The sequence below is a fragment of the Ictidomys tridecemlineatus genome, chromosome 13 (genome assembly GCF_052094955.1).
Source record: "Ictidomys tridecemlineatus isolate mIctTri1 chromosome 13, mIctTri1.hap1, whole genome shotgun sequence".
NCBI lineage: Eukaryota > Metazoa > Chordata > Mammalia > Rodentia > Sciuridae > Ictidomys > Ictidomys tridecemlineatus.
The window spans coordinates 85,464,870-85,489,156 of NC_135489.1; the positions used below are offsets into that span (position 1 = coordinate 85,464,870).

Below are 24,287 nucleotides of genomic sequence, written 5' to 3' on the forward strand. Positions count from 1 at the left end.
ACCACCATTTGTTGAAGATGCTATCTTTTCTCCAATGTATGTTTTTGGCACCTTTGTCTAAATATAAGATAACTGTAATTATGTGGGTTAGTCTCTGTGTCCTCTATTCTGTATTATTGGTCTACAAGTCTATTTTGGTGTCAATATCATGCTGCTTTTTTTTTTTACTATTGCTCTGTAGTATAGTTTAAGGTCTGGTATAGTGATATCACCTACTTCACTCTTCTTGCTAAGGATTGCTTTAGCTATTCTGGGTCTCCTATTTTTCAGATGAATTTCATGACTGCTTTTTCTATTTCTATGAGGAATGTCATTGGGATTTTGATTGGAATTGCATTAAGTCTGTATAGTACTTTCGGTAATATGGTCATTTTGACAATATTAATTTTGCCTGTCCAAGAACAAGGGAGATCTTTTCATCTTCTAAGGTCTTCTTTAATTTCTTCCCTTAATGTTACGTAGTTTTTGTTGTAGAGGTCTTTTGCCTCTTTCATTAAGTTGATTCCCAAGTATTTTATTTATTTATTTGACGCTATCATTAAAGGAGTAGTTTCCCTTGTTTCCCTTTCAGAGGATTTGTCACTGATATACAGAAATGCCTTTGATTTATGGGTGTTGATTTTTTATCCTGCTACTTTTGCTGAATTCATTTACTAGTTGTAGAAGTTTTCTGGTGGAATTTTTTGAGTCTTCGAGGTATAGAATCATATCATCAGCAAATAGTGCTAATTCAAGTTCTTCCTTACCTATGTGTATCCCTTTAATTTCTTTTGTCTAATTGCTCTGGCCAGTGTTTCAAGAACTATGTTAACTATAAGTGTTAAAAGAGGGCATCCCTGACTTGTTCCATTTTTAGAGGGAATGCCTTTAATTTTTCTCCATTTAGAATGATGTTGACCTGGGGCTTAGCATAGATAGCTTTTACAATGTTGAGACATGTTTCTATTATCCTTAGTTTTTCTAATGTTTTGAACATGACGAGGTGCTGTATTTTGTCAGATGCTTTTTTTTTTGCATCTATTGAGATGATCATATGGTTCTTATCTTTAAGTCTATTGACGTGATGAATCACATTTATTGATTTCCATATGTTGAACATTGCATTCCTGGAATGAACCCCATTTGATTGTCAAAATGTTATATTTTATCTTCATTTATTCTTTCTTTAATGCTCCTTCTTTCTTTATTTAGAGCTAATTTTCTAATCCATATCATCTATCCTCATTCTGAGAAACTTTTTGTTTTAACATGAATGGGGAATTGTAATGAAATTCTATATAAACTATGATAATTTCCCTCCAGTTCTGGGTTCTAACCAGTTAGCCTTCCTCTTTCCTCCTTTCAGAATCTCCTGTGGTTCTTCTTGTGTGTTATCTCCAAGGTTTATCATTGTGCTTAGTCGGAAGAAGCAGGAAAAGTTAAGTCTACATCATCTGGAAATTCCTCTGAAGTCTTTTGATTGTTCTCTAGAACACTTTAAGACACTTGAGCAGAACCAAAGATATTTGCAATCTCTCAAAAATTTATTTTTTACCACTCTACAGGGGGATTTCCAGGTAAATTCATCCTTGTGCACTAGGATATACACTTCAATCTAGGCAAGTGTAGTGGTGAAGGAAGTAATGTAGCATTTCTCAAAGTAGCATTTTGAGAAAAGAATATTAAATTTTCTGAGTATCTCTTATTTCCTAGTAACAAGCTTTCAATGTATTTTTAACAGGTTCTAGATATTTACTCCTCCATAAATTTCTCAGGATTGCTTTTATTTTTTTAAATTTCTTTGGGGGGGTGGGAGAGTGAAAGTGAGGATGATGAATGCAGAGATCTTACCTATAAATGAATCATAATTGAGTTGTATTAAGCATTAAAGGCAGAACCTGGGATAAGTTCCAGATCTCAACTCAAGGCCCAACAATAACAACTTACAAATTTGAAAAACAGCACCAAATTACCAAGCACATTTGGGAAATTGGTTGAAGCAATCCAATTCCATTTTCTTTATCCTCTAATTTTGGGATGACTGCAATTTATCTTCTCCTGCATCTTCCTCTATGAGGGCTAACCTGCACACCTGCTTCTGTAATCATCTCAGGCTCACTGAGATGTGCATCCTGGTCCCCACCCCCAAAGCATGCCTGGTCTTAACATGTGGTTCTGTAGAGCTGAGACAGTGCCCAGCTCTGTCATCTGACCACAGCCAGGGTTGGGGAGTTGGCGCTGAACATCTGCACCAGGCAGACTTGGTTTCTCAGCATCATGTTCACTTGAGACTTGAAGAAGACCTAACCATGCGTTTATTTAGCCTCCATATAAACAGTCAGGCTTTGTAATACAAGAAAAACACATATCTCAAAAATATGTGTTAAGTCCTTACAGAGGGTGCCATACCTTTCCAAAGGCCTAATGCATAGCAACTTTTCTTTAAAAAAAAATGTGGGGTGATAGATCATTGTTTCTGTATGACATTGAACTTGCTCTGGGGGCATTTGTCATCTCAAACAAATTCATCCTGGGTATATAAATTACTCTTACTGTTGTTTTGATGGCAAATATTTTTGAATGTTATTTTTATGGAAAATATGTGATATCCATGTACAAGTTAGTTAAGGACTCATTTCCTAATAAAATAAAAATAGATGATGGGGATTATTTAAGCCTAGATATTGAAACACTGAGGGGAGAAACATGGCCCATATATTTGGAGAAACCACATTTTTATTGGCAGGGGTAAAATATAGCTTCTGAAGTGAAGTGTATCTTTCTTCTCTTACACACACACACACACACACACACACACATTTTAGACCTGGGAAAAAAAGGGAACTATTTTGGACAGCGGGAGGGGCAAAATAGATGTCACCTTTCTCATACTTGTCTTTCAGATGGAACGCCACTGAGCTGGTGGGATAGAAGAACCAATGGAACCCACACTTACTGGGGAGGTTCTCTGCCAGATGCACAAAAGTGCACTTGTGGACGAGAGGGGAGCTGCCTGGACTCTCAGTATCACTGCAGCTGTGACGGTGACCAGGATGAATGGTGATTTCCACATGCTGTCCCTGCACAGAAATGTAGTTTTTATTCCTCATTTATGCATAGTTAATTACACAGCAGGCATATGGGAACAAATAAGTAATTACATGATGCTCAAGTAATTTAAAAGTATAAGTTTGGATGAAATACCTTCAGTTAATCGAAAGATTAAATTGTCTGACCAAAGATTCACTATTTCACTGTGAATACCAGATAATGTGCTTTTTATTCTTCTTCAATTGGAAGCAATTGGTAAGTCTCCCACTCAACTAGAAATCAAGTGTCTGTCTCTGAAGTTCAGTTTAATTGAGCAATCTGGCACTCATGGCAATAATTCAGAAGGTGGATTTCTCCAAAGCTTTGTCTTAAATATATTTAGGAGATAACACTATATATTTTTTAGGAATTTGTGAGTAAACATTAACATGGGAACTCCTTTAACACAATGGAACTCCAAGAGGTTTTGCATAAAAGGAATCAACTATATCCCCCACCCATTTAGCTCCTGTTTGATGTAGTCAGGGGCTCATTTAAAGCAGTATATGAAAAAAATATAATTAGATAGACACCAATTAAAGCAAGACTTTTTCATTAAATTTCTACAGTAATTCCAATATACCAAACATTTAACATAAAATACACATATATAAAAGGCACTCTAATAATGTAAAATGTTAAGCTATGCTCCAAGTCAATCTATAGGTATAAATTTATAGTAAACATTGTTCAAGAGTCTTTTATACATTCTCTGAAATATACATACATCATAGAATTCAACTTCTCCAAAAATCCATAAGTTATTTTGCTAGTTAGGATGATCCCTGTAGCTGTATATAATATTGTTTTATATTTATTATTATTATTTTATATTTTTGTCTTAGGACTTTTATTTAATTATTATTCAGGGTAGATAGAAAGCAAAACATAAGATAGTTTAAACATATCCAGATGTGCAACTAACCCCAGTGAATGTGAGGCCACTCTGTCCATTTTGAAGTCAGACATTAGGCATTATCATATTATATTTTTTAAAGAAACCATAACTTGTTCACAGAAGAGAACATAAGCACCCAGTAAAGTTGAAGGTAAAGGGGTGAGACATTTTTACCAGGTAAATACAAATCAAAAGGAAGCAGGTGTAGCTGTATTAGGTCAGACAAAGACAACCACACCGTTGGGGATAAAGTTGGACCCTATATGATGCTGATTCGTTAATGAGATGCTCCAACAAGTTTCATATGCACCATAAGAAGTATATCAAGAAAAAAAAAGTGTATCAAGAAAGAATTAGCAAGGAAGCAAAGAGAAATAGAAAAATTATTCAAAATACTGGAAGATTTTAACATGACTTGGGAGAATCGGTAAGTGAAACAGGCAAGAGTATTTCAAAACTAAAGTTAAGAAAATTGACATTGCAACCATTCATTGTAGAATACACAAAAGCTTATCACATGCCAGTTACAAACACACACACACACATACACATATACACACAACAAATAACTGATGAAAAGCTTGTAAAAAAAGGAAACAAAGCTGCCATCATTACCTACCAATGACATGACTGCCTACACAGAAAATTGAAGGTAATATAATGAAATACCACCAGGATGAATGAAGAGTTCAGTTGATATGCTGAATTTGTGATCAATCAGTATTGAGAAATTACTTGAATATCTATAAAAGCATAAATTTATTAACACTGAAAGACTTAATAAAAACTATTTGCTATGTTACAATGTAAATTTCTTTAGAATAAGTCTAATACTTTTATATTAAAATTATTGAGATTTAGAAGACAAATAAATAGATTGATTTGCTACTGTCATAGATTCTATGAGTCAGTAGTAGCTTAAAGCAGTAGTCCTCAATCAAGTATGCTTTTGATCCCCCGGGGAATGCTTGTTTTTTCTGAAGACAGTTTTGTGGTCACAAAGGAAGGAATGTTTCTGTGTCTTTAGTAAGTGCTAAAGGCCTTGGGAGGCTGAAGCAGGGGGATCACGAGTTCAAAGCCAGCCTCAGCAACTTAGCGAGGCACTAAGCAACTCAATGGGACCTTGTCTCTAAATAAAATATAAAAGGGTTGGGAATGTGACTTAGTGATCAAGCACCCCTGGTTTCAATCCCTAGTGCAAAAAAAGTGCTAAACATTCTACAATGCACTGTACAACCCTCATGGAGCAAAACTATGCAGTCCTTCAATAACACTGCTATTGAGAAGTCCTCTTTTAAAGATGTCATTTTTCCAAATTATTCTAAAAACGTATTGGGATTTCTAACAAATGCCAGGTGTTTTACTGATTGGTGTGGATTGCAACAAGTGGATTTTCAAATCCATATGGAAACTCAAAGAATAAGCAAGATGATTTTTAAGATGAAGATCAAGATGATGAGATGGGTCATAGCACATATCAAGACAAATTGTATTATGATAGCTGAATTGGCCAGGAGAGAGGAAAGAGGTCAATGAAACAGAAGTTGAAAAACTGGAAAGATTTTAAGATTAGTTGTGGACCATGATATGTATTTTATTACTAACCTAGTTATTAAATGTTGAGGTAGATTCAACATTTTTCCTTTTTGGCTTTTTCAACAACCCCCCAAATGTATAGCTCTACTTTGCATCAAATCAAATCTCTTGGTAATTAATAGTAGTTCTTAGAAGTCATGGCATTTCTTAGGTAAGCATAATTTCTAGAACAATGGGAACTTTCAAGCAAAAAGTCTTTGAAAGTTCTCTTACTGAACTTTTAATAGTACTGGAAGGGGTTATCATATCTAGAAATATATTCTTCCCATGTTTACACTACCTAGAGGCTCAGTATTCCTTATCTGAAATGCCTGGGATCAGAAGTGTGTCAGATTTTGGATTTGGGGAATCTGGAATATTTGCAAATACTTAATGAGATATCTCAGGGATGAAACTCAAGTCTGAACCCTGTACACACACAGCCTAAAGGGACCTTTATACAATATTTTTAATGCATCTTCATTTTGACTTTGACCATCACAAGAGGTCTTGAGTGGAGTTTTCCACACATGGCATCATGTTGGGGCTCAAAATGTTTTATATTTTAGAGGTTTTCCCATTTTAGGTTTTCAAATTAGGACTATTTTACCTGTAGTATGTATTTCAGAAAATAATAGGGAAAAAAGAAATAAAAAAAAACAAGTCCCAGTTGCTGAAGAAATTTGAAGGAAGTCTGATAACCATGGCAAATCTTCAGTCATCTATATAAATCTGCAAAGGTTGAGATCTGCCTATACCAACAAAAAATTGGTGAAAAATGTTAGCCATTTTTTATGATTTACTGGGAGCTCTCCAAAATAATTGGGGAGGGGGAGATTTAGTATCTCCTCCAATGCAACTGAGGTGCCCTACACAAGCTGTCACCTTACACAAGCTCAGTATTTTGCATGCAGCGTTAAACATCAAGAAGCTTGGAGCTTCTATGCAAAATGAGTTTTTAAAATTCCAGCATCCTTCATAAATAGCTCATAGAAGTACAGCTCCCCTATTAGACTACCTTGATGAGATGGCGATTACCAGCATGGAAATGCTGTTTTTGATGCCTGCTGTGTCCATACACAATCTCCTCAGCTGACCTACCCTGTTTCCTAGGAGAACATTTCTGCTTGTCAACCATCAGTCCACTCCAGAGCTAAATGATGGTGACACTTCATAACTCATGCTCTGTTCTTTGCACAAACATCAATAACTAGGTAAGGTTATGGAATATTAGTCTGGATATGAGAAATAATCTTTCCGTATCACTAAATATTTCACATATTGCAGAGTACCTGACTTACATTAATTGATATCTCTTTTATGCATTACAGATTACTTCATTTATTTACATGATGAAAATCTTAATATAGCCATTTTCTTTTATTTCTATCTTTTCCAATTTCAAGCTTTGATACCTAAAATCTTTAATAAAAATTTACGAAAACTTTATTTTTGCCACTATGAAAGGACTTACATGATTTGATATTAATTATTCTGATCTTTGGCCATAAATCCACGCCAAGGAAGGTTTTAGAAATGAGTGACTTAAGGACAAGGGTATTTATTAGATTCTATAGAGATTCTAGAGCAGGATGAGGAACCAGAGTAAGGGTGCTTTGTCTCTGAATCAGATTACGTACACAGTTGAGTGACACAAAATAAACATAAACAGGTTGCAAAAGAAGAGATTAATGCCATTATTTTGGACAGAGAGAATAGGAGTGGCACAGCTGTGACCAGGACCCCAGGCCCTCCCAGCGCCTGCTCCAGACCTGCTTGTATTTCTCAGTCACTCACACGTAGGAAGATGTTGAGGCCATAACTATGGTTGGAACCTAGTGCCCAGGGGGCTGTGTACTCAGGGGCACACACAGTATTTTTCCTATGTGTCCTCAATGCCTCACTCAGGGTCTGATCCATGTTTGTCCACTGGATAGCTGGGTTCAGCATTTCACAGAACTTTCACATACATTAACCTGTGTATTTCTTATAAAAGTATTCTATTTAATTCATTTTGATCTGTAGGTTTAATTTTACAATTTACGAAGTTATTGAGGAAAGAAATACCCTATAAACATAAAAGGATTTCAAATATTTAATGGTAAAATTCTGTGAAGATCTAAATCTGTAACTATTTATATCTGTAATTGATAATCACTTGAGTAGTATCCTGAGCTAATTTTTAAAGAGCAGTTATATGCTTGATTATCGTGAAAATACTATCCCTTGCAAAATGACTCTCCTTCTTGATTTGCCCCTTTTATTCTCTGTGTTCAGTGAGTTCAAGAATTGGCAAATGGATCAGGAGTTGCTAAACTACTGCTGTGAGTCACATCTGCCCACTTACCTGTTATTGTCTGGCCCATGAACTAAGAAATGTTTTACATTTTTAAGTAGTTGGAAGGAAGAGTGTTTCATGACACATCAAACTTGTTACGAAGTTCAAATTTTAGTGTTCATAAATTTTGATCACCCCACAATCATGCCCATCATTAGTGCCTGTGGCTGAGCTGAGCAATCGCAGAGGCTACGTGGCCTGCAAAGTCACAATCATTACAGAGAAACTTTGATTTCAATTTTTAACAGTTTCTCTGCTCTCAAAATGCCAAAAATGTTTGTAAGTGTTCCATTAAGTCCTGAAATGTTAGATTCAAATAAGAGATCACAGGTGACTCTGTGTGTGTGTGTGTGTGTGTGTGTGTATGTGTGTGTGTGAACTGGAGTCATCTTAAGGGTCCCTTTGTGGTTTTCCAGGAACAGTGACATCACAGTCTTTTCCCAGAAGGAGTACCTGCCAGTCATTCAAGTGGTGATGACGGACAGGGGCTGACCACCCTCTGAAGCTGTGTATACGCTGGGACCTCTGTTCTGCCAGGGGGACAGTAAGTGCTGGCAGGAGAAAAGCTTTCTTTCTATAATAACATACTTTGATTATTTTTTTTTTAAAAGTAAGTAAGTGCCCTTATTTTGGCCGGAGAGAAAATTCATGGTAGTGCTGGGACCAGAGCAGATATCAGAAAGCCTCATGCTCCTCAGCTTTCTGTGGCTGTGACCAAAGTTCTGAGATGAAAACCTTAAAGGGAGAAAGGTTTATTCTGACTCACAATTTTGGAGGTTGGGTCCATGGTCACTTGGCCCTTTGCCTGGACCTGTGGCTGCACAGGGCATCATGGTGGGAGAGAGAGTCAGAGGGGGCTGTTCACCTTGCCATAGCTGCACAGCAAAGAGACAGGAAGGGGCCAGGGCCCAGTACCCCTTCACGGGCACACACCACGTGATCTAACCTCCTCCACTGAGACCCACCCATAAAGACTCTACCACCTCCCAATAGTGACCCAGGCTGGGCACCCATGGGCCTTTGGGGGACATTCTAATCCACACCATAATGGGCACAGGGATAGAACAGCACTGCGTCTGTGCTAGAGATCAACGTTTCACGAGTGAACAGCCATTGAAATCTCTCTCATCTGAGATGCTCGGGACACAAGGTGTTTTGGAAAGCAGTGGTTTGCAGACATGGGAATGTTTGCCTGCGCGGTAGTGAGATCTCTTGGAGATGGAACCCAAGTCTAAATGACACTCGAGTTTCCTGTAAACCTTATACAAATAGCCCAAAGGTAATTTTATACAATATTTTTGGTGCACGTGCATTTTGACTGTGACCTGTCACATGAGGCCAGGTGTGGAGTTTCCCTCTTGTGGCATCAAAAACTTTTGGATACGGAACATTTTAGATTTCAGATTTTTGGATTATGGATGCTCTACCTGTATTAGTTTACAGAGAATGAATTATCTTTATTTTAACATATTATTTGGTTGACTGGTTAATTGTCCATTTATTGTTTTTCTTATGGAACAGTCCTTAAGAAAACTATTTCCCAAATTTGTGAATGATTGAGAATGTTGGTTGATTGCCCTTATATTTTCAGGACACCTTTAACAGTATAAAAACAGTGAATTCCACTTTCTTTTCTCAGACCCTGTACACACCACATCACCATCATGGGCTCTAATATTAGATCGTGTTTTTCCCTGCAGGATTTTCATTCAAGGTTGAATGCCATGGCCAAGGTTTTCCTCATCCACTCAGGGCTCATTGCCTCTACAGTCCCAGAATTCTTTCAAACCTGTGAGGATCCCCTTTTGCCCTAGTACATGAACTCGATATCAAGACCTCTTTCCCTAGGGGAAAGTTCCAGTGTTTTTACTCATAAGCATTGTATGCTGCTGGGCAGACATCTGGAGTATGAATTTTTATTTCTCTCCCTTAATATGAGGAGGGTGCTGCTGAGAGGTCATCCAGTGTGGACCCTGAGCATCCCTGCATGTCCTTGCTGAGAGTGTCAGAGTGTGTGTCATCGCTGTCCCCTAATACCAGGCAGTTTCTGTGCATGTGTGGGAAACGGAGTCGCTCCAGGAGAGTACATCATCACCACCAATGTCTCACCAGTCCCCAGAGTGGAGAGCACTGGCTCCTGTCCCTCCTGTACTCATCTCACACCAATCACATGGCTCTGTGAGATTCAGAGCCAGACCACCATGCTCACATCACCAGATGCTCATACAGATGCCAGATCACGAGATGCTCATACATCTCATGGTGATATATATAATAAAGCTCTTTGACTCCAACCCAGAAAGGTGTGTTTTCTATCAGGCTCTGTGAAACTGTGGCCAGCTGCAGTGGGGGTGAGACCTCAGATGCTCCCCAGTTTTTGACCTGTCCCCCTTCAATCTCACTTGTCACCCAGAATAAGCCTCAGTCTTTGTCATTTTCTATTAATTATTCTGAAACCATTGTGCTTTTTGATCTCAATACTTTGTTCTTATTTAAGAAGAATGGTTTTATTATGCTTTGAATGCCTTCTGTTTCATGTGCTGGATTCTCTGCATCTGAGACATGTGCCAGCTTTACTCCATGCATGCCCTGTGTCCTCCAGTTCCTTTCATCTCTGTCCGTCTCCTCTTCAATGCACTTATCTAAGCATTCCTCCATACACGTGCCATGCTCCCTCCCTTCCTTACTTTGTGATGGCTTTTTAACTTGTTGGTGTGTAGCTGGCAGCTCTGATCCATTTGATTGATTGATACATGATGTGGTTCAATTCTTCTTCGCTCCAGCTCCTCACAATCTGATGCATCTTTCTTGTCCCTTCCGAACTGTGATCTTAGGTCTAGGGTCTGTCATTCTATCACTTTTTTTTCCCCATGTCTCAAGTTGGTGAAGGAGGGGTCTCTTGCACTGTGTCTGATCAACTGCTCTCTATGCTGCTTTATCTTCAACAATTACAAGTGTCCTGTTCTGCGGTCCTAACCCAACATGATGTGTATCCTATACTTTTATCAGGATGCCACAGGCATCCAGTTCTTTTCACACTTCAGTATTAGCTCCTTCACATTTGGAGCCATGTTTCCTGTTTTTTGAAGTTCTGACCTGGAGCACTGGTCTATAAGAATTCTGCACTTACATTTTCTTCTGGATTATTTGCTCTCTGGCAACTCATACCAGCCCTCCACTTCTCTCTGAATGTGGGTGTAATCCTGAGACGACTCAGGGCATTTCCTTCATGTCAATTTCTCAACAAAACTTCAGAGGGTGAGGTGGTGTTCAAAATAATATGTAAAAACATGGATGTGTAACCAATGTGATTCTGCAATCTGTATACAGTGTAAAAATGGGAGTTCATAACCCACTTGAATCAAATGTATGAAATATGATATGTCAAGAGCTTTGTAATGTTTTAAACAACCAATAATAATAATAATAATAATAATAATAATAATAATAATAATTCTTTCTTCAAAAATTCCTTCTTCAGCTGCACACATCTGTAATCCTAGTGGCTTGGGAGGCTGAGGCAGGAGGATTGCAAGTTCAAAGCCAGCCTCAGCAAAAGTGAGATGCTAAGCAACTCAGTGAGACCCTGTCTCTAAATAAAATAAAAAATAGGGCTGACACCCCCTACCCCAATTCCTCCTTCCTCTCTTTCCCTGTCTTTATCTTCATCTCTACTTTCTTTAAAACAGTTTCAGTTGGTTCTTTTAGCTTCCCTTAATCAGCCCAGAATGGTGGGCCCTACTGTGCCCAGGCCATGGGGAAAGGGAAACGTGAAACATGAAAATCTACTGAGGATTACAAAACCAGGTGTTTCTCAGTGACCCCACTGAGAATGGGGTCACACATATGGAAAGAAGGAAGAGCAAATTCTAGTACCCTCGGTACTAGACTAGAAAAGAAGGTTACCAACATGAACTCAAGAGTTTTAACATATGCACAGTAGATAATATGAAATACACAAAAAGATGTGTTTGTGTATGTGTGTGCTGTAGTGCATGTGCCCATACACCTGTTCCTGCAGCTGACTACTGAGAGGGCCTTGAAGTCATAGCACCTTAGTAGCAAAGAGATATAAGCATGTGACTTAATATCTTGACTTCTGAATGTTATTTCTATCCTTCTCCATGAAAAGAAACCACCACTCCTTGGGAAAATGGCTGATTTCAGAGATGGGACAGAGAAGATAGAGGATAAGCCTAGATCGTCCTGCTATATATAAAAAAAAAAATTGCTCAAAAAATTTCACTGTGTCCCACCAACTGCTTTTGTCAAAGGATCTTGGGAAGGCTCCCTCTGACCTGATTTGGGACAGTGTAACCATTGAAATCAGTTACAGTAGTAGATTATAAACAGTTTACAACAATAGGGATCCAGGAGTGATGCTGCTATAAATTTGAAATGGATAAAAAATACTAAATAGGAGGTCCAGAAACAAGCCCTTCCTAACAGAGGACTAGCACCCTGTCAAGGAATGATGGAACATCACCAGTATCATCATAATTCAAGGACCATCAATCCGCTATAAAACCACAGGATGGAAAAGTGGACCAGGTTATGTAAAGGCCATTAGATGTCCAAATAATTTCAAATCACAAAGAGAAAAATATTAATTTTATATGGGAGCAATGACAGATACCATAGCAGAAATCAATTAAAGTTAACATGGCAAGTAGGGGGACACATTAGCACAGTGCAAGTCCTGATGTGATACACTCCCAAGGACAGAGCATCACTTTTCTGCTTTTGAAGAAAAATGTTCTTATTAAAGCACTACAGCTTTACATCATAGTGACGTTCATGTTGGCATTCATTAATGCGTATAACTTAACTAGATCCATTTCAATCCCTAGTGCTTCTCCTTTACCTCACCTCCTCCCTCCCCTTGATCCCCTACCTCTACTTCACTGGTCTTTGTGCTTATTTATTGTTTTTTTAATCATGAGTTGTAATTATATGTGAATGGAATTAATTGCAATATATTCATACACATACATAGCATAATTTGACCAACATCATCTCCAATTTCCCCCTTTTCTCCTGCCTATCCTCTTCTTGTCTCCCTTCTATTTTAATAAGATCCCCATTTTTATTCCCTTTTTATCTCTAATTTCTGTATTTGAGAGAAAACATTTGACCTCTGACTTTCTGAGCCTGGATTATTTCACTTTGCATGATGTTTTCCATTTCATTCATTTGCCATCAAATGACATAATTTCATTCTTTTTTATGGCTGAGTAGAACCCCATTGTGAATATATATAATATTTTCTTTATCTGTTTGTCTATTGATGGGCACCCAGGCTGATTCATAGCTTGACTCTTGTGAATTGGGCTGCTCTAAGCATGGTATGCATGTGTAACTACAGTGTGCTGATTTTAGTTCTTTGGGATAAATATCAATGAATAGGTTAGCTGGGTCATATGATGGTTCCATTCCTATCTTTTGAAGAATTTCCATACTTCTTTCCAAATTGGTCATACTGATTTGCAGACCTACCAATGATATGAATATACCTTTTTCCTACATGTTCTCACCAGCAGCTATCATTATTTGTATTCTTGATGAGTGTCATTCTAACTGTGGTGAGATAAAATTTCAATGTAGTTTTGGTTTGAATTTCTCTGATTGCTAAGGATGTTGAGCATTTTTTCTCATACATTTGTTGGCCATTTGTATTTCTTCTTTTGAGAAATGTCTATTTAGATTTTTTTTAATCCATTTATTGAGTGGGTTATGTTTTGGGTGTTTTTTGAGATCTTTATGTATCCTAGCTAGTAATCTCACAGAAGAGTAACTGGCAGATTTTCTCCAATTCTGAAGGCTCTTTCTTTACTCCTTTCGTTTTTCTATGCTGTTTTTGACAAAATGCACAAGACTAATCTAATGACAAGTGTCTGATATACCCAAATTGAGAAACATTTTACAAATCGACTGAAAAATGCTCCAAAAATATGAAAAAAATAAGAGGTTATTATTTTAGTCAGCTTTGCATCATTGTGATCAAAAGACCTGACAAGAACAACGTAAAGGAGGAAAAGTTTATTGTGGCTCATTTCAGAGGTCTCAGTCCACAGACAACTCACTTCATTGCTCTGGGTCTGAGATGAAGTGAAACAATATGGTAGAAAGGCGTGGAGAAGGAAAAAAGATCAGGAAATGGTGATCAGAAAGTAGAGAGAAGGCCCTGCTTTCCAGGGACAAAATATCAACCTCAAAGCCACGCCCCTAGTGATCTACCTCTTTGAGACACACCCAACCAGCTTATGATTACCCAGTTAATTCATATGGATGGATTAATCCACTGATTAGCTAAAGTCTCTCATAACCCAATTATTTCACCTCTGAAAATTCTTGCATTGTCTCAACCATGAGATTTGGGGGGTTGACTCATATCTAAACCATAGCAGTTGTATTCATGAAAGACAAGAAAAGTCTAGAATGAATGGCACTAGAGGGGCTTGAGAAATAAATATAAAGTGTGGTCCTGGATTAAATTCTGGACCAGAAAGAAAAAAAAGGAGTCTTTTGTTTTGTTCTGATTTTTGTTTTTTCTATGAAGGGCATTACTAGGATGATGGGTTGTATTTGTTTATTGTTAGTTTGCAAAAAATATGGAAAGCAAGATTCTATCATCTGGCTTCCTGAGTCATAGACCAACTGCTGCCTCCAAAAATCCATCTGGTTTTCAATAGAGATTTCAAATGTAATGTACCCCTATCAAACTTGCTTCTTCAAAATTATTCCCCAAACCCTTGGTGTCATCTCAAACTCTCTTACACTTGCATTCAATTTAGCAGTGAATTCTGTTGACTTGAACTTGAAAATGATCCTGCAACCTACCCCTGTCTTTCCACCTCCTTGGGCACCTTCTCCCTCATCTCTTGCCCACGTTGTTGGTGTGACAATCAGCCACACTTTTGCTTTGCTTACCCTCCGTCTTTTCTCAACACAGAATTCTAACCCTTAAAATAATCGCTGAATGCGATGTCCTGATGATAAGGCATGAATGAGAACACCCAGTGAGGCAGGGAAGGCTTCTAGAAATAGCAGTAAAAATGATTCATGAGTTTTTCTTTATTTCCTTTTTTTGGCATAAACAGAGTCATTTTGGAATTTGGCTTCCTTCAACACTGAGACCTCGTACCTTTATTTCCCCACTTTCCATGGAGAACTCACTGTGGATGTGCAGTTCTTTTTTGAGACCACGGTTTTCTCTGGTGTGTTTATGGAGAACCTGGGCATCACGGACTTCATCAGGATAGAGCTGCAGAGTGAGTGACCCCCCCCCCAGGACAAGTCACAGGATGTCCATTACTTGGCATTGAAAACTGACTAAACAAAAATTTAAATAGTGTCATTCTTACCTTATAATCATATTTATTTTTTAACCACAAAAGTTCTATAATTTTAGTCAATCATTTTAAGGGTCAAACCATGAAGCATAAAGTACACAATAATCCATAAAACTGTTTCGTCTTTCCTGGACCATTGCCAACTAGAGTCAGAACTTTAAACCAAACTCACAAAATTGTTTCCTAAAATATTTGATCAAATATTTTTTTCATGTACTCAGAGCTTAATTTATGACTGTAAAAATTTGCATCTTTTTTTTTAAAATTAGAGGAGACTTTGAAACACTTTTGAGTAAAACTACTTGTAGATACAAAACAAATTGTGTTTCTTATTCTCTCTAGGGGTACATATCTACTGACTAGAACTGAGTGCGTTAAGTATTAAACTCAAAGTGAATATGTTAAAATCAGTGTGGTTTTGTTTTTATCCTCCAGGATACAAATTTCTCCTGCCCCCCTTCCCCAACTCGAGTCACATGTCTGCGTCGACACCTTTGTCCCCTTTTGTAAAGAGCACGCCATGATTCCCTGACTCAACTCAATACTCCCCTGGGAATGAACTTGGGCTATATTCATATATGATATTTTTAGCTCCCACTGAAGTGACCTTTTCCTTTGATGTGGGGAATGGACCTTGTGAGGTCACAGTGCAGTCACCCACTCCCTTTAATGACAATCGGTGGCACCACGTGAGGGCAGAGAGGAATGTCAAGGGAGCCTCCCTGCAGGTGGACCAGCTCCCCAGGAGGATGCAGCGGGCCCCTGCAGACGGGCACGTGCGCCTGCAGCTGGGCATGTGCGCCTGCAGCTCAACAGCCAGCTCTTCATTGGTGAGTCCTGTGGCCACCGCTGAACTTGGTAGGACCGCAGAGGGCACCAGCAGACAGTCACAATGGTGGGAGTACTTTTAGTGGCAAATGCAAGTAGCAGCAAACCGTTGGCGCTATTTATTGATAACCTTGTAGGTTCGGGAGCGTGCTGGGCTTCTTATTAGGTAACTCGTTTTGTAGGTTTTATCGTCACCTGTTTCCAGGTGAGATCATCGCATCTGAAAGAGGTCAAGTAACAACCAGTGAAAGGAATCCAGCCCCGAGGTCTCTGATGCCCAGGCTTGAACAGCTCTCCTTACAGATGGTTGGCATTTGTGATCACTAGGTCTGATCAACACCACCTGTGTGACCATGAGCCACCTGTACCCACTTCTTCCCTTTTCACTTCCAGTAGAAAGTCTATCTTATCCGTGGACAAAAGTCATCCACTGTCTGCTTCAAAACAGACCACAGGTTTGCTCCTTTAATCCTGCAGTGCGTTTGTACAGAGAGGTCAGCCCTGGGTGATGGACTGGACGTCTTTCCTTTGGCTTGCCCATAGATGGTTTTATCATTGTTTATTTTCCCCAAAGGCAAAAATTTACTTTGCCATATTCCTTTCCAAACAATTCCATTCCAATGTAAAAACCAAGCACACTGAGGTAGTCATACTCACTTGTTTATTTCTTATGCAAGATGAAGCAAATAAGGACACCGCTCCAATTAGAAATTGGACTAAATCAGAAATTATCTCACAGCCTACTTCCAGGTACTAAGCACTATATCGCTGAAGGCTAATGTGTGTAAATATCCGTGTGTGTGCGTGCGTGTGTGTGTGTGTGAGACTTTCACACATGCAGGAGTTTATGTACTATGACTCCATAAAATATAACTTCCAACATGGGTGGTTTTTACATTAGGGCAAGATGAATCTTCTTTGAAGGACTTGAAACCACAAAACTACCTGACATCACTACATGAGTCAGGTTTTCATTACTGTAACAGATACCCAAATTAAGCAATTTATAAGAAAAAAAAGGGTTATTTTGACCCCTAGTTTTTGAGGTTTTGAATCATGACCAGGTGGACCCATTGTTTTGGGGCCTCTGGTGGGGGTAGTGAGCTGGGGGCAGAGCTTAATGTTCAGTTCATGGTCAGGAAGCAAAAGTGAAAGAGGAAGAGTTAAGGGTCCTACAATCCTTTTTAAGGGCACACCCCTAAGGACTTAAAACCTCCCAAGGAGCTCCAGGTGGCAAGCTGAGGACCAAGCCTTTGCCACAAGGGCCCTTGGGGTATTTTCCAGATACAAACTTAGCAGGAGTCAAGTTAAGAACGTTATTTTCTTACTTACAATTTTGAGGATTATTTAAGGGAAATCCTAGGAACAAAATCAACATAAATATTTGCCTAGAATAAACATTCCTATTAAGGAAAGTTTTATAAAACAATGGTGGAGAAATCATCAGTCACCCATGAAGCTGGTTAAAAATTCAGATTTGGGTCAGGTGTGGTGATGCACACCCATAATCCCAGTGACTCTGGAGGCCAGGGCAGGAGGATCACAAGTTCAAGACCAGCAACTTAGCAAGACTCTTAGTAACTTAGTGAGACCCAGCTTATCTCAAAATATAAAATAAAATAAAAAGGCTAGGGATGTAGCTCAGAGGTAAAGAGCCCCTGGGTAAGTTTTAAATTACCTTTAAATAGAAAACAAAAAAGAAAAAGAAAAGATTCAGAATTGGGATCCCCACTGAAGGTCCACTGAATCAGAGTATCTGGGTGGAGGCCACATTTTACAGGTAATTTCTGGAATCCTCTCTTAATAATATGTTATTGTGACCTTTGAAACGGTGTCTATCCTGACATAAGTGTTGCCAACCTCTCTGAACAGATTATTTTGTGTTGAAGGTTGATGTGATCCAATGTGCATGTGCACATTATTCAGTAAAGACTTACCACTGGGTCCTCAGAAAGGAGTGGATGGAGTAGGGGGCGATCATCCACATACAAATTTAACTACATCTATTTTTATTCTTGTAAATGTTTTGGAAGTCCATCCAGAACCATTCTAATCTGCATCACTGTTGATAAACATAAGCAAAATAGGGTTGATGTGATCTATATTTGGTGAAATTAAAGAAATGGTTTTAGAACGAGTATTTGCCAATCTCATCTAAACGTTGTTTAAGGAAGTTTTATCCGATGTCTTTTGAGGTTTCATGATATCTGATACAAGTTTATATTTTTAAAATTTTATATACTCACGGTATGTTCAACAATTTGCAATTTTTGCCACTTTCCCTAAGGCCTGACTTTGACGTGGACACAAAATCCTGGATAAAATACCAAGGAGCACATTTCTATTTGCAGTGTTTCCCTTGTAGGTGGGACGGCCAGCAGGCAAAGGGGCTTCCTGGGGTGCATTCAGTCCCTGCGGCTGAACGGGATGGCCCTGGACCTGGAGGAAAGAGCCACAGTGACACCAGGAGTGGAGCCAGGGTGTGCGGGACACTGCAGGAGCTACGGACACTTGTGTCACCATGGGGGGAGATGTGGAGAACGGCTCAGAGGGGTGGCTTGCGACTGCTCGGCCTCTGCCTACGAGGGCCCCTTCTGCTCCTACGGTGAGTGAGGCCAGGGATGGGACTTTAGAGAAAGTGGGGGTGGGGGGGCTACAGCCTCTGAGGGACACCTCTGGCATCTGACACCGTGAAGCCAGGGTAAGATTTGCCATTATTAGAAATAGAGTCATTTCAGACCCCCATCCCTCTACTGAATTTAGGAGGGTACCAATTTCGAAAACCTGAGACTGTGCAATTGAATATCCATCCTCACCGGATTCCTTCTTTGGAAAATCTCTGTGTTACTCCTGTCTTCTGTTCAAGGCTCCAAATGATCTTCCAAACTCTGCCTTTGGGTTGTTCTGATTTTAAGATCATCCAAGCATCATTGTTGTTCATTGCAATGACTTGATGTGATGTAAGGATAAGTTTTAAATTACCTTAAATAGAAAACAAATATATTAACTAGGAGGGGAAATGCATATTTAAACATTAAATACTGACTTGTCATCAATAGCACCAAACAGATGTTATTAGAAATATGTGCAATGAAATAAAAGTAACTATATGTTATGGAGTGAATGAACATAGGAATGTTCAATTCATATGCCGAAGCCCTCATCACCAACATTATGATATGTGGAGATGGGGCCCAGCTTTAGGTCATGAGGTTGTGAGGATGGAGATCCCTCTGCTAATATATACATCCTTATAATAGGAAGAGATCAAGAGGCAGTCATCTGCCAACCACAGAGAGGGCTCACAGCACATACCACATCTCTGGCACATTGATGATAACCTTCCAAACCTCCAGAAGAGTGAGAAAAGAATAATGATTTGAGCCACCTTGATTCTAGTGTTTTGTTACAGCAGCCCAAGTAGACAAAGACACCATGCTTGAGTGAGAGAAAATATGACAGTTTTAATCAAATATAGAATTACAGTAGATGAAACAAATATTTCTAAAAAAGAAATAAATAGAAATTCTGGCATTATAATGTACAATAATGGAAATGAAAAATTCATAGAGACTCAACAATAGATTGGAAACAGCAGAAGAGTCAGCAAACTTCAAGATGGGTCAATAGAAATTATGTATCTTAAACAACAGAATAAATAAAAACCGAACAGATCATCAGACAAGCGTCAGACATCATTAAGCACACCAACATATATGTAATTGAATGTCAGAAGGAAAATATCAGAAAAAAATTACTTTTCAAATAATAGTTGAAAATATCCCCTAATTTTTGAAAACCATTAATACACACACACACACACACACACACACACACACACACACATATACACACATACACACATTTATGAAATCCAGGTAGGATAAACACAAGAAAATCCATACCCAGGCACACCTTAGCAAAAAATGTTGAAAGCTGAAGTCAAAAAAGAAATTTGTTAGAAAACGATAGAGAAAGATGGCTCATTTTTCCTTGGTGTAAAAGCAAACACCAAGATAAACAGCTGATGTTTCATCAGAAACACTGGAAGCCACAAATCAGGGAAATAACACACTCAAAAATGTCAAATAAAACAATTGTCATTCAAGAAAGTTATACGCAGAAAAATGATCTTGCAAAAAAATGACAGCAAAATGATGGTATTCACAGATTTAAGAGAAAATTGCAAAGAGAAGGTGGGGGAGGGGAGAACTCACCGCTGGCAGGCCTGTCTTAAATAGCAAAGGGTGTTCTTCCTGCTGAAAGAACGTAACCCTAGGCAGTAAGACAGTCTATACCTGTGCACTTGGGTGCACTTACACACACCAGCATAAGTTTGTAGGTAGCTATAGAAAGAGTATAGTGGTATATTTCTTATCCTTACTTTTTTTTAAACTGATATAAAAAAGAAATTATATAAAACTATAATGAGAATGAATATGTGTGTGTGTGTGTATGTGTGTGTGTGTGTGTGTGTGTGTGTGTGTGTGTGTGGTTGGCTCTGGAGATGTGTATTTGAAAGTAACAGCACAGAGGAGACAGGTGGGAGGAAAGCTGTAAGGGAAGAAGGAAGTGAGACTAGATGGTAACATGGATTTCAGGAACACAAAGAGTTAATGTGAATACATACTTTTTTTTCTTTTCTCAGGTGCTTTAAAAGACACCAAATTTATAAAATCCTAATTAGATGAGCACAGAGTTTCTAATTAAAGCAATGGAATATTGGTTTTAGTATAACAGTAGCTCAAAACAGGTAGAAGTAATAGAACTATATGGAAGTACCATTTATATATCACACTTGAATTAAATTAGTGTAAATATAAAGCAGATTTTACAAGATATACATTGTAAGCCCTAGAGCAATCACTGAAGAAAAGAAAATTGAAAATTATGGTGAAGCACAATAAAAGGATTATACATCAAAACCTATTGGGATATACAGTGTAGGATTTCAAGAGTGGTTCAGCATTTCAATATGTGTTATTCAAGATTAACAGAATGAAAGAGGAAAAAGACGTGGTCATCTCAATTGATGTTAAAGAAACATTGAAAAAAAGAAAATCTTTCATGATAATAAAATATTTAATAAACTAGGAATAGAGTAAAACTTTCTCAATATAATAAAGGCCACATGTTGAGAAACCTACAGCCACCATCCTACTTCATGATTAAAGTTTCTTTTTTGAGATAAGGAGCATGACAGATATGCTAATACTTTTCATAGTACAGGGTGTTCTAGCCAGAGCAATTATGCAAGAAAAGGAAAAAAGGTCATCCAAATTCAAAAGAAAAAAACTGTCTCTATTATTGGATCATGTTGCTTTAATTACAGAAAACCCTAAAGAATCCAGGAAGGAAAAACTGTTAGAAACAATAAATGAATTTAGCAAAGTTGCAGAATATAAAATCAACATGCAAAATTTGACTCTATTTCTGTACAGTTACAATAAAAAATGTACACATGCATGAAGTTTTATTACATGATCCAACATGTATCACATTGTACTAAGTGAAATAAACCATAAAGTTGGCAAATGTATGATCCCAGTTTTACTAAATATTGATAACAGGCAGATTCATAGACAAGAAGTAAATCAGAGGTTACAAGGGTAGGAGAAGGAAAGGAATGCAGACTTATTGTTTCATGAGTATATGTTTCTCCTTGGGATGAGGAACATTTTTTTCCCATACGTTTTATTGGTGCATTATAGTTGTACATAATGGTGGGGTTTCTTGTTACATATTTGTACATTCATACAATATAGCAATATAATTTGTCCAGTATCATCCCTCAGTATTTCCCATTTTCCTCCCCTCCAGGAGTAGGAAAATTTTTGAAAGTAGAGGTTGGTGGTGATGGTTCAATTTCATGGATTTAAGTAATAACCATAAAAAATACATTTTAAATGGGTTAAAATGGCAAATTGTGTGTATATTTTGCCACAAAATTAAAATGAAATAAGAAAGGAATTAAAATGATATAATTCAAAATATTTGCTAATATAAAAGAAAGCAGAATGAGAGTGGAAAGAAAACAGAAATGGAATGAAACACAAAAATCAAAAATAAAATGAGATATATAAATCTAACTATCAATAACAACATTAAATGTTCTCGGTATAAATAATACACCACAAGGCAGATTATTATCAGAATGGGTAAAACAACAACAAAAATGTCTATTGATATGCTGTCTAAAGTTTAGATTGAAAGATAGGTTAAAAATAAAAGCATGGAGAAAGATATCCTATGGAAGGAAGGACAATAGAAACCAGAGGAGATGTACTAATATCAGAAAAAAATACACTTTACAGAAAAAGGTGCTACTAGAGATAAAAGAACTTTTATAATGATAAGAACCTTTTTATAATGTTTAAAGAGATAAAAATTATAAGTATATGTTCAGTTAATAATATCATCCCACAATACATAAAGAATACCTGACAGAATTAAAAAAAACAGACAAATGAGGAATAACAGTTGGAGGGTTCAAAGTTCTACTTTAAATAATGGGTAGATAATTGGGCCAAAGATGATCAGGAAAATAGAAAACTTGGGGGAAAATAAAACCCAAATCAAATGATCCTCCACTCAATAATAGCAGAATATATTATTCTTAAGCACTCATGGAACATTGTCCAGTATAGACAACATGCTACCTGTAAAACAAACCTTAGTAAACTTAAATTTTAATTGAAATCATACAAAATATCCTTCTAAACACAATGGAATGAAATTAGAAATCAATAGCAAAAACAAATCATGGAATATTATAAATAGGTAGAAATTCTTACACTTCTAGTTTGACAAAAAAGAAAAACATAAGGGAAATTTAAAAAGAGAGGAATAAAAACAATACCTATTTGATGCAGCTAAAGTCATGTCTAGAGGGAAATTCATAGCTCTAACTGTCTGTATTTTAAAAAGAAAAGAAGTCTTAAATCAATAACCTAACCTTCCATTTGAAGATACTGGACAAAGAAGAGAAAACTAAATCTAATTTAATGAGAAGGAAAATTAACATTATAGTGAATTTCATAAAGTAGGTATTATAAAAACAACATAAAATGAACAAAACCAAAAGTTAGTTCTTTGAAAAGATTAACAAAATTAACAAACCCAGTAAAACTGACAGAGAAAACAAGAGAGAGAATTTAAATTACTAGAATTTAAGTTATAGTGTCACTAGAGTAGACAGGGGCAAGAGAGACATTACTACTGAGTAACAGAAGTAACCTGGATTGTTAGGGAATATTGTGAACAACTACATATGTGAAAAAGTCAGTTAACTTAGATGAAACAAATTATTAGGAAAACACAAACTATCGAATTTACTCAAGAATAGAGAAAATCTGAATAGGCTTATAGCGATGAAGAAAATTAGTTATTTTAAAACAATCACAAAAGATAAAACCCAGGTCTGTATGGTTTCACTGGTAATTTCTATGAATTTTTTAAATAAAAAGTACTATTTGTTATTCGAAATTCTGCCAAATGAGAGAGTGAGGGAGAGAGAGAGAGAGAGAGAGAGAGAGAGAGAGAGAGAGAGAGAGAGAGAGAGAGAGAGAGAGAGAGTATGTGTGTGTGTGTGTGTGTGTGTGTGTGTGTGTGTTTCCCAACTCATTGTGTAAGGTCAATATTTTCCTGATACCAAAACCAAAGATTTCAAAAGAAAACTACATACTTAAATTTCACTTAAATATGTAGATGCAAAAATCCTCAAGAAACACTGCCAAACTAAAGCCAATTGCATAAAATTGATCATTCACCAAGATAAAATAGCAATTATCCAAAAAAGTTGTTTTAATAGCTGAAAATCAATAAATATAATACAATATAACATTTTGGAATAAGGAACAAGAATAAATAATCATCTAATTTCTGCGGAAAAGTAATTTGACAACATCCCACACACTTCCATGATTTTAAAAAATGAAGAAATTAGTAACAGACGAGTTCTCTGAGCCTAACCAGTGGCCTGGTGAAAACCCCACAGCCAAAATCATTTCAGTTGTGAAAGAGGGAATGCTTTTCCATAAGGTCAGGAACAAGAAAGAAATATGAGTACTCTCACAACTTCTCTTCCATGTTGTTCTAGAGGTTCCAGCTGGGCCAATAGTAAAGTAAAATACATCCAGATTTGGAGGGAACAAGAAACACTTCCTATATTTGCATATGATATAGTCATTTTTACATGGAAAATCCTGTTTTCTGTTACTAACAGCTA

General features: G+C 37.4%; 1 protein-coding gene across 1 annotated transcript in view; it reads left to right on the forward strand.

Annotated features, from left to right (window-relative positions):
- The window catches only part of LOC144369945 (contactin-associated protein-like 3), a 149,389-nt gene that overhangs the window by 106,942 nt on the left and 18,160 nt on the right, over positions 1 to 24,287 (forward strand). The window contains 5 exon segments of the mRNA XM_078030418.1: positions 2,872 to 3,039; positions 8,297 to 8,424; positions 14,981 to 15,151; positions 15,824 to 16,028; positions 18,412 to 18,665. Of these exon segments, the coding sequence (XP_077886544.1) occupies positions 2,872 to 3,039; positions 8,297 to 8,424; positions 14,981 to 15,151; positions 15,824 to 16,028; positions 18,412 to 18,665 (926 nt within the window).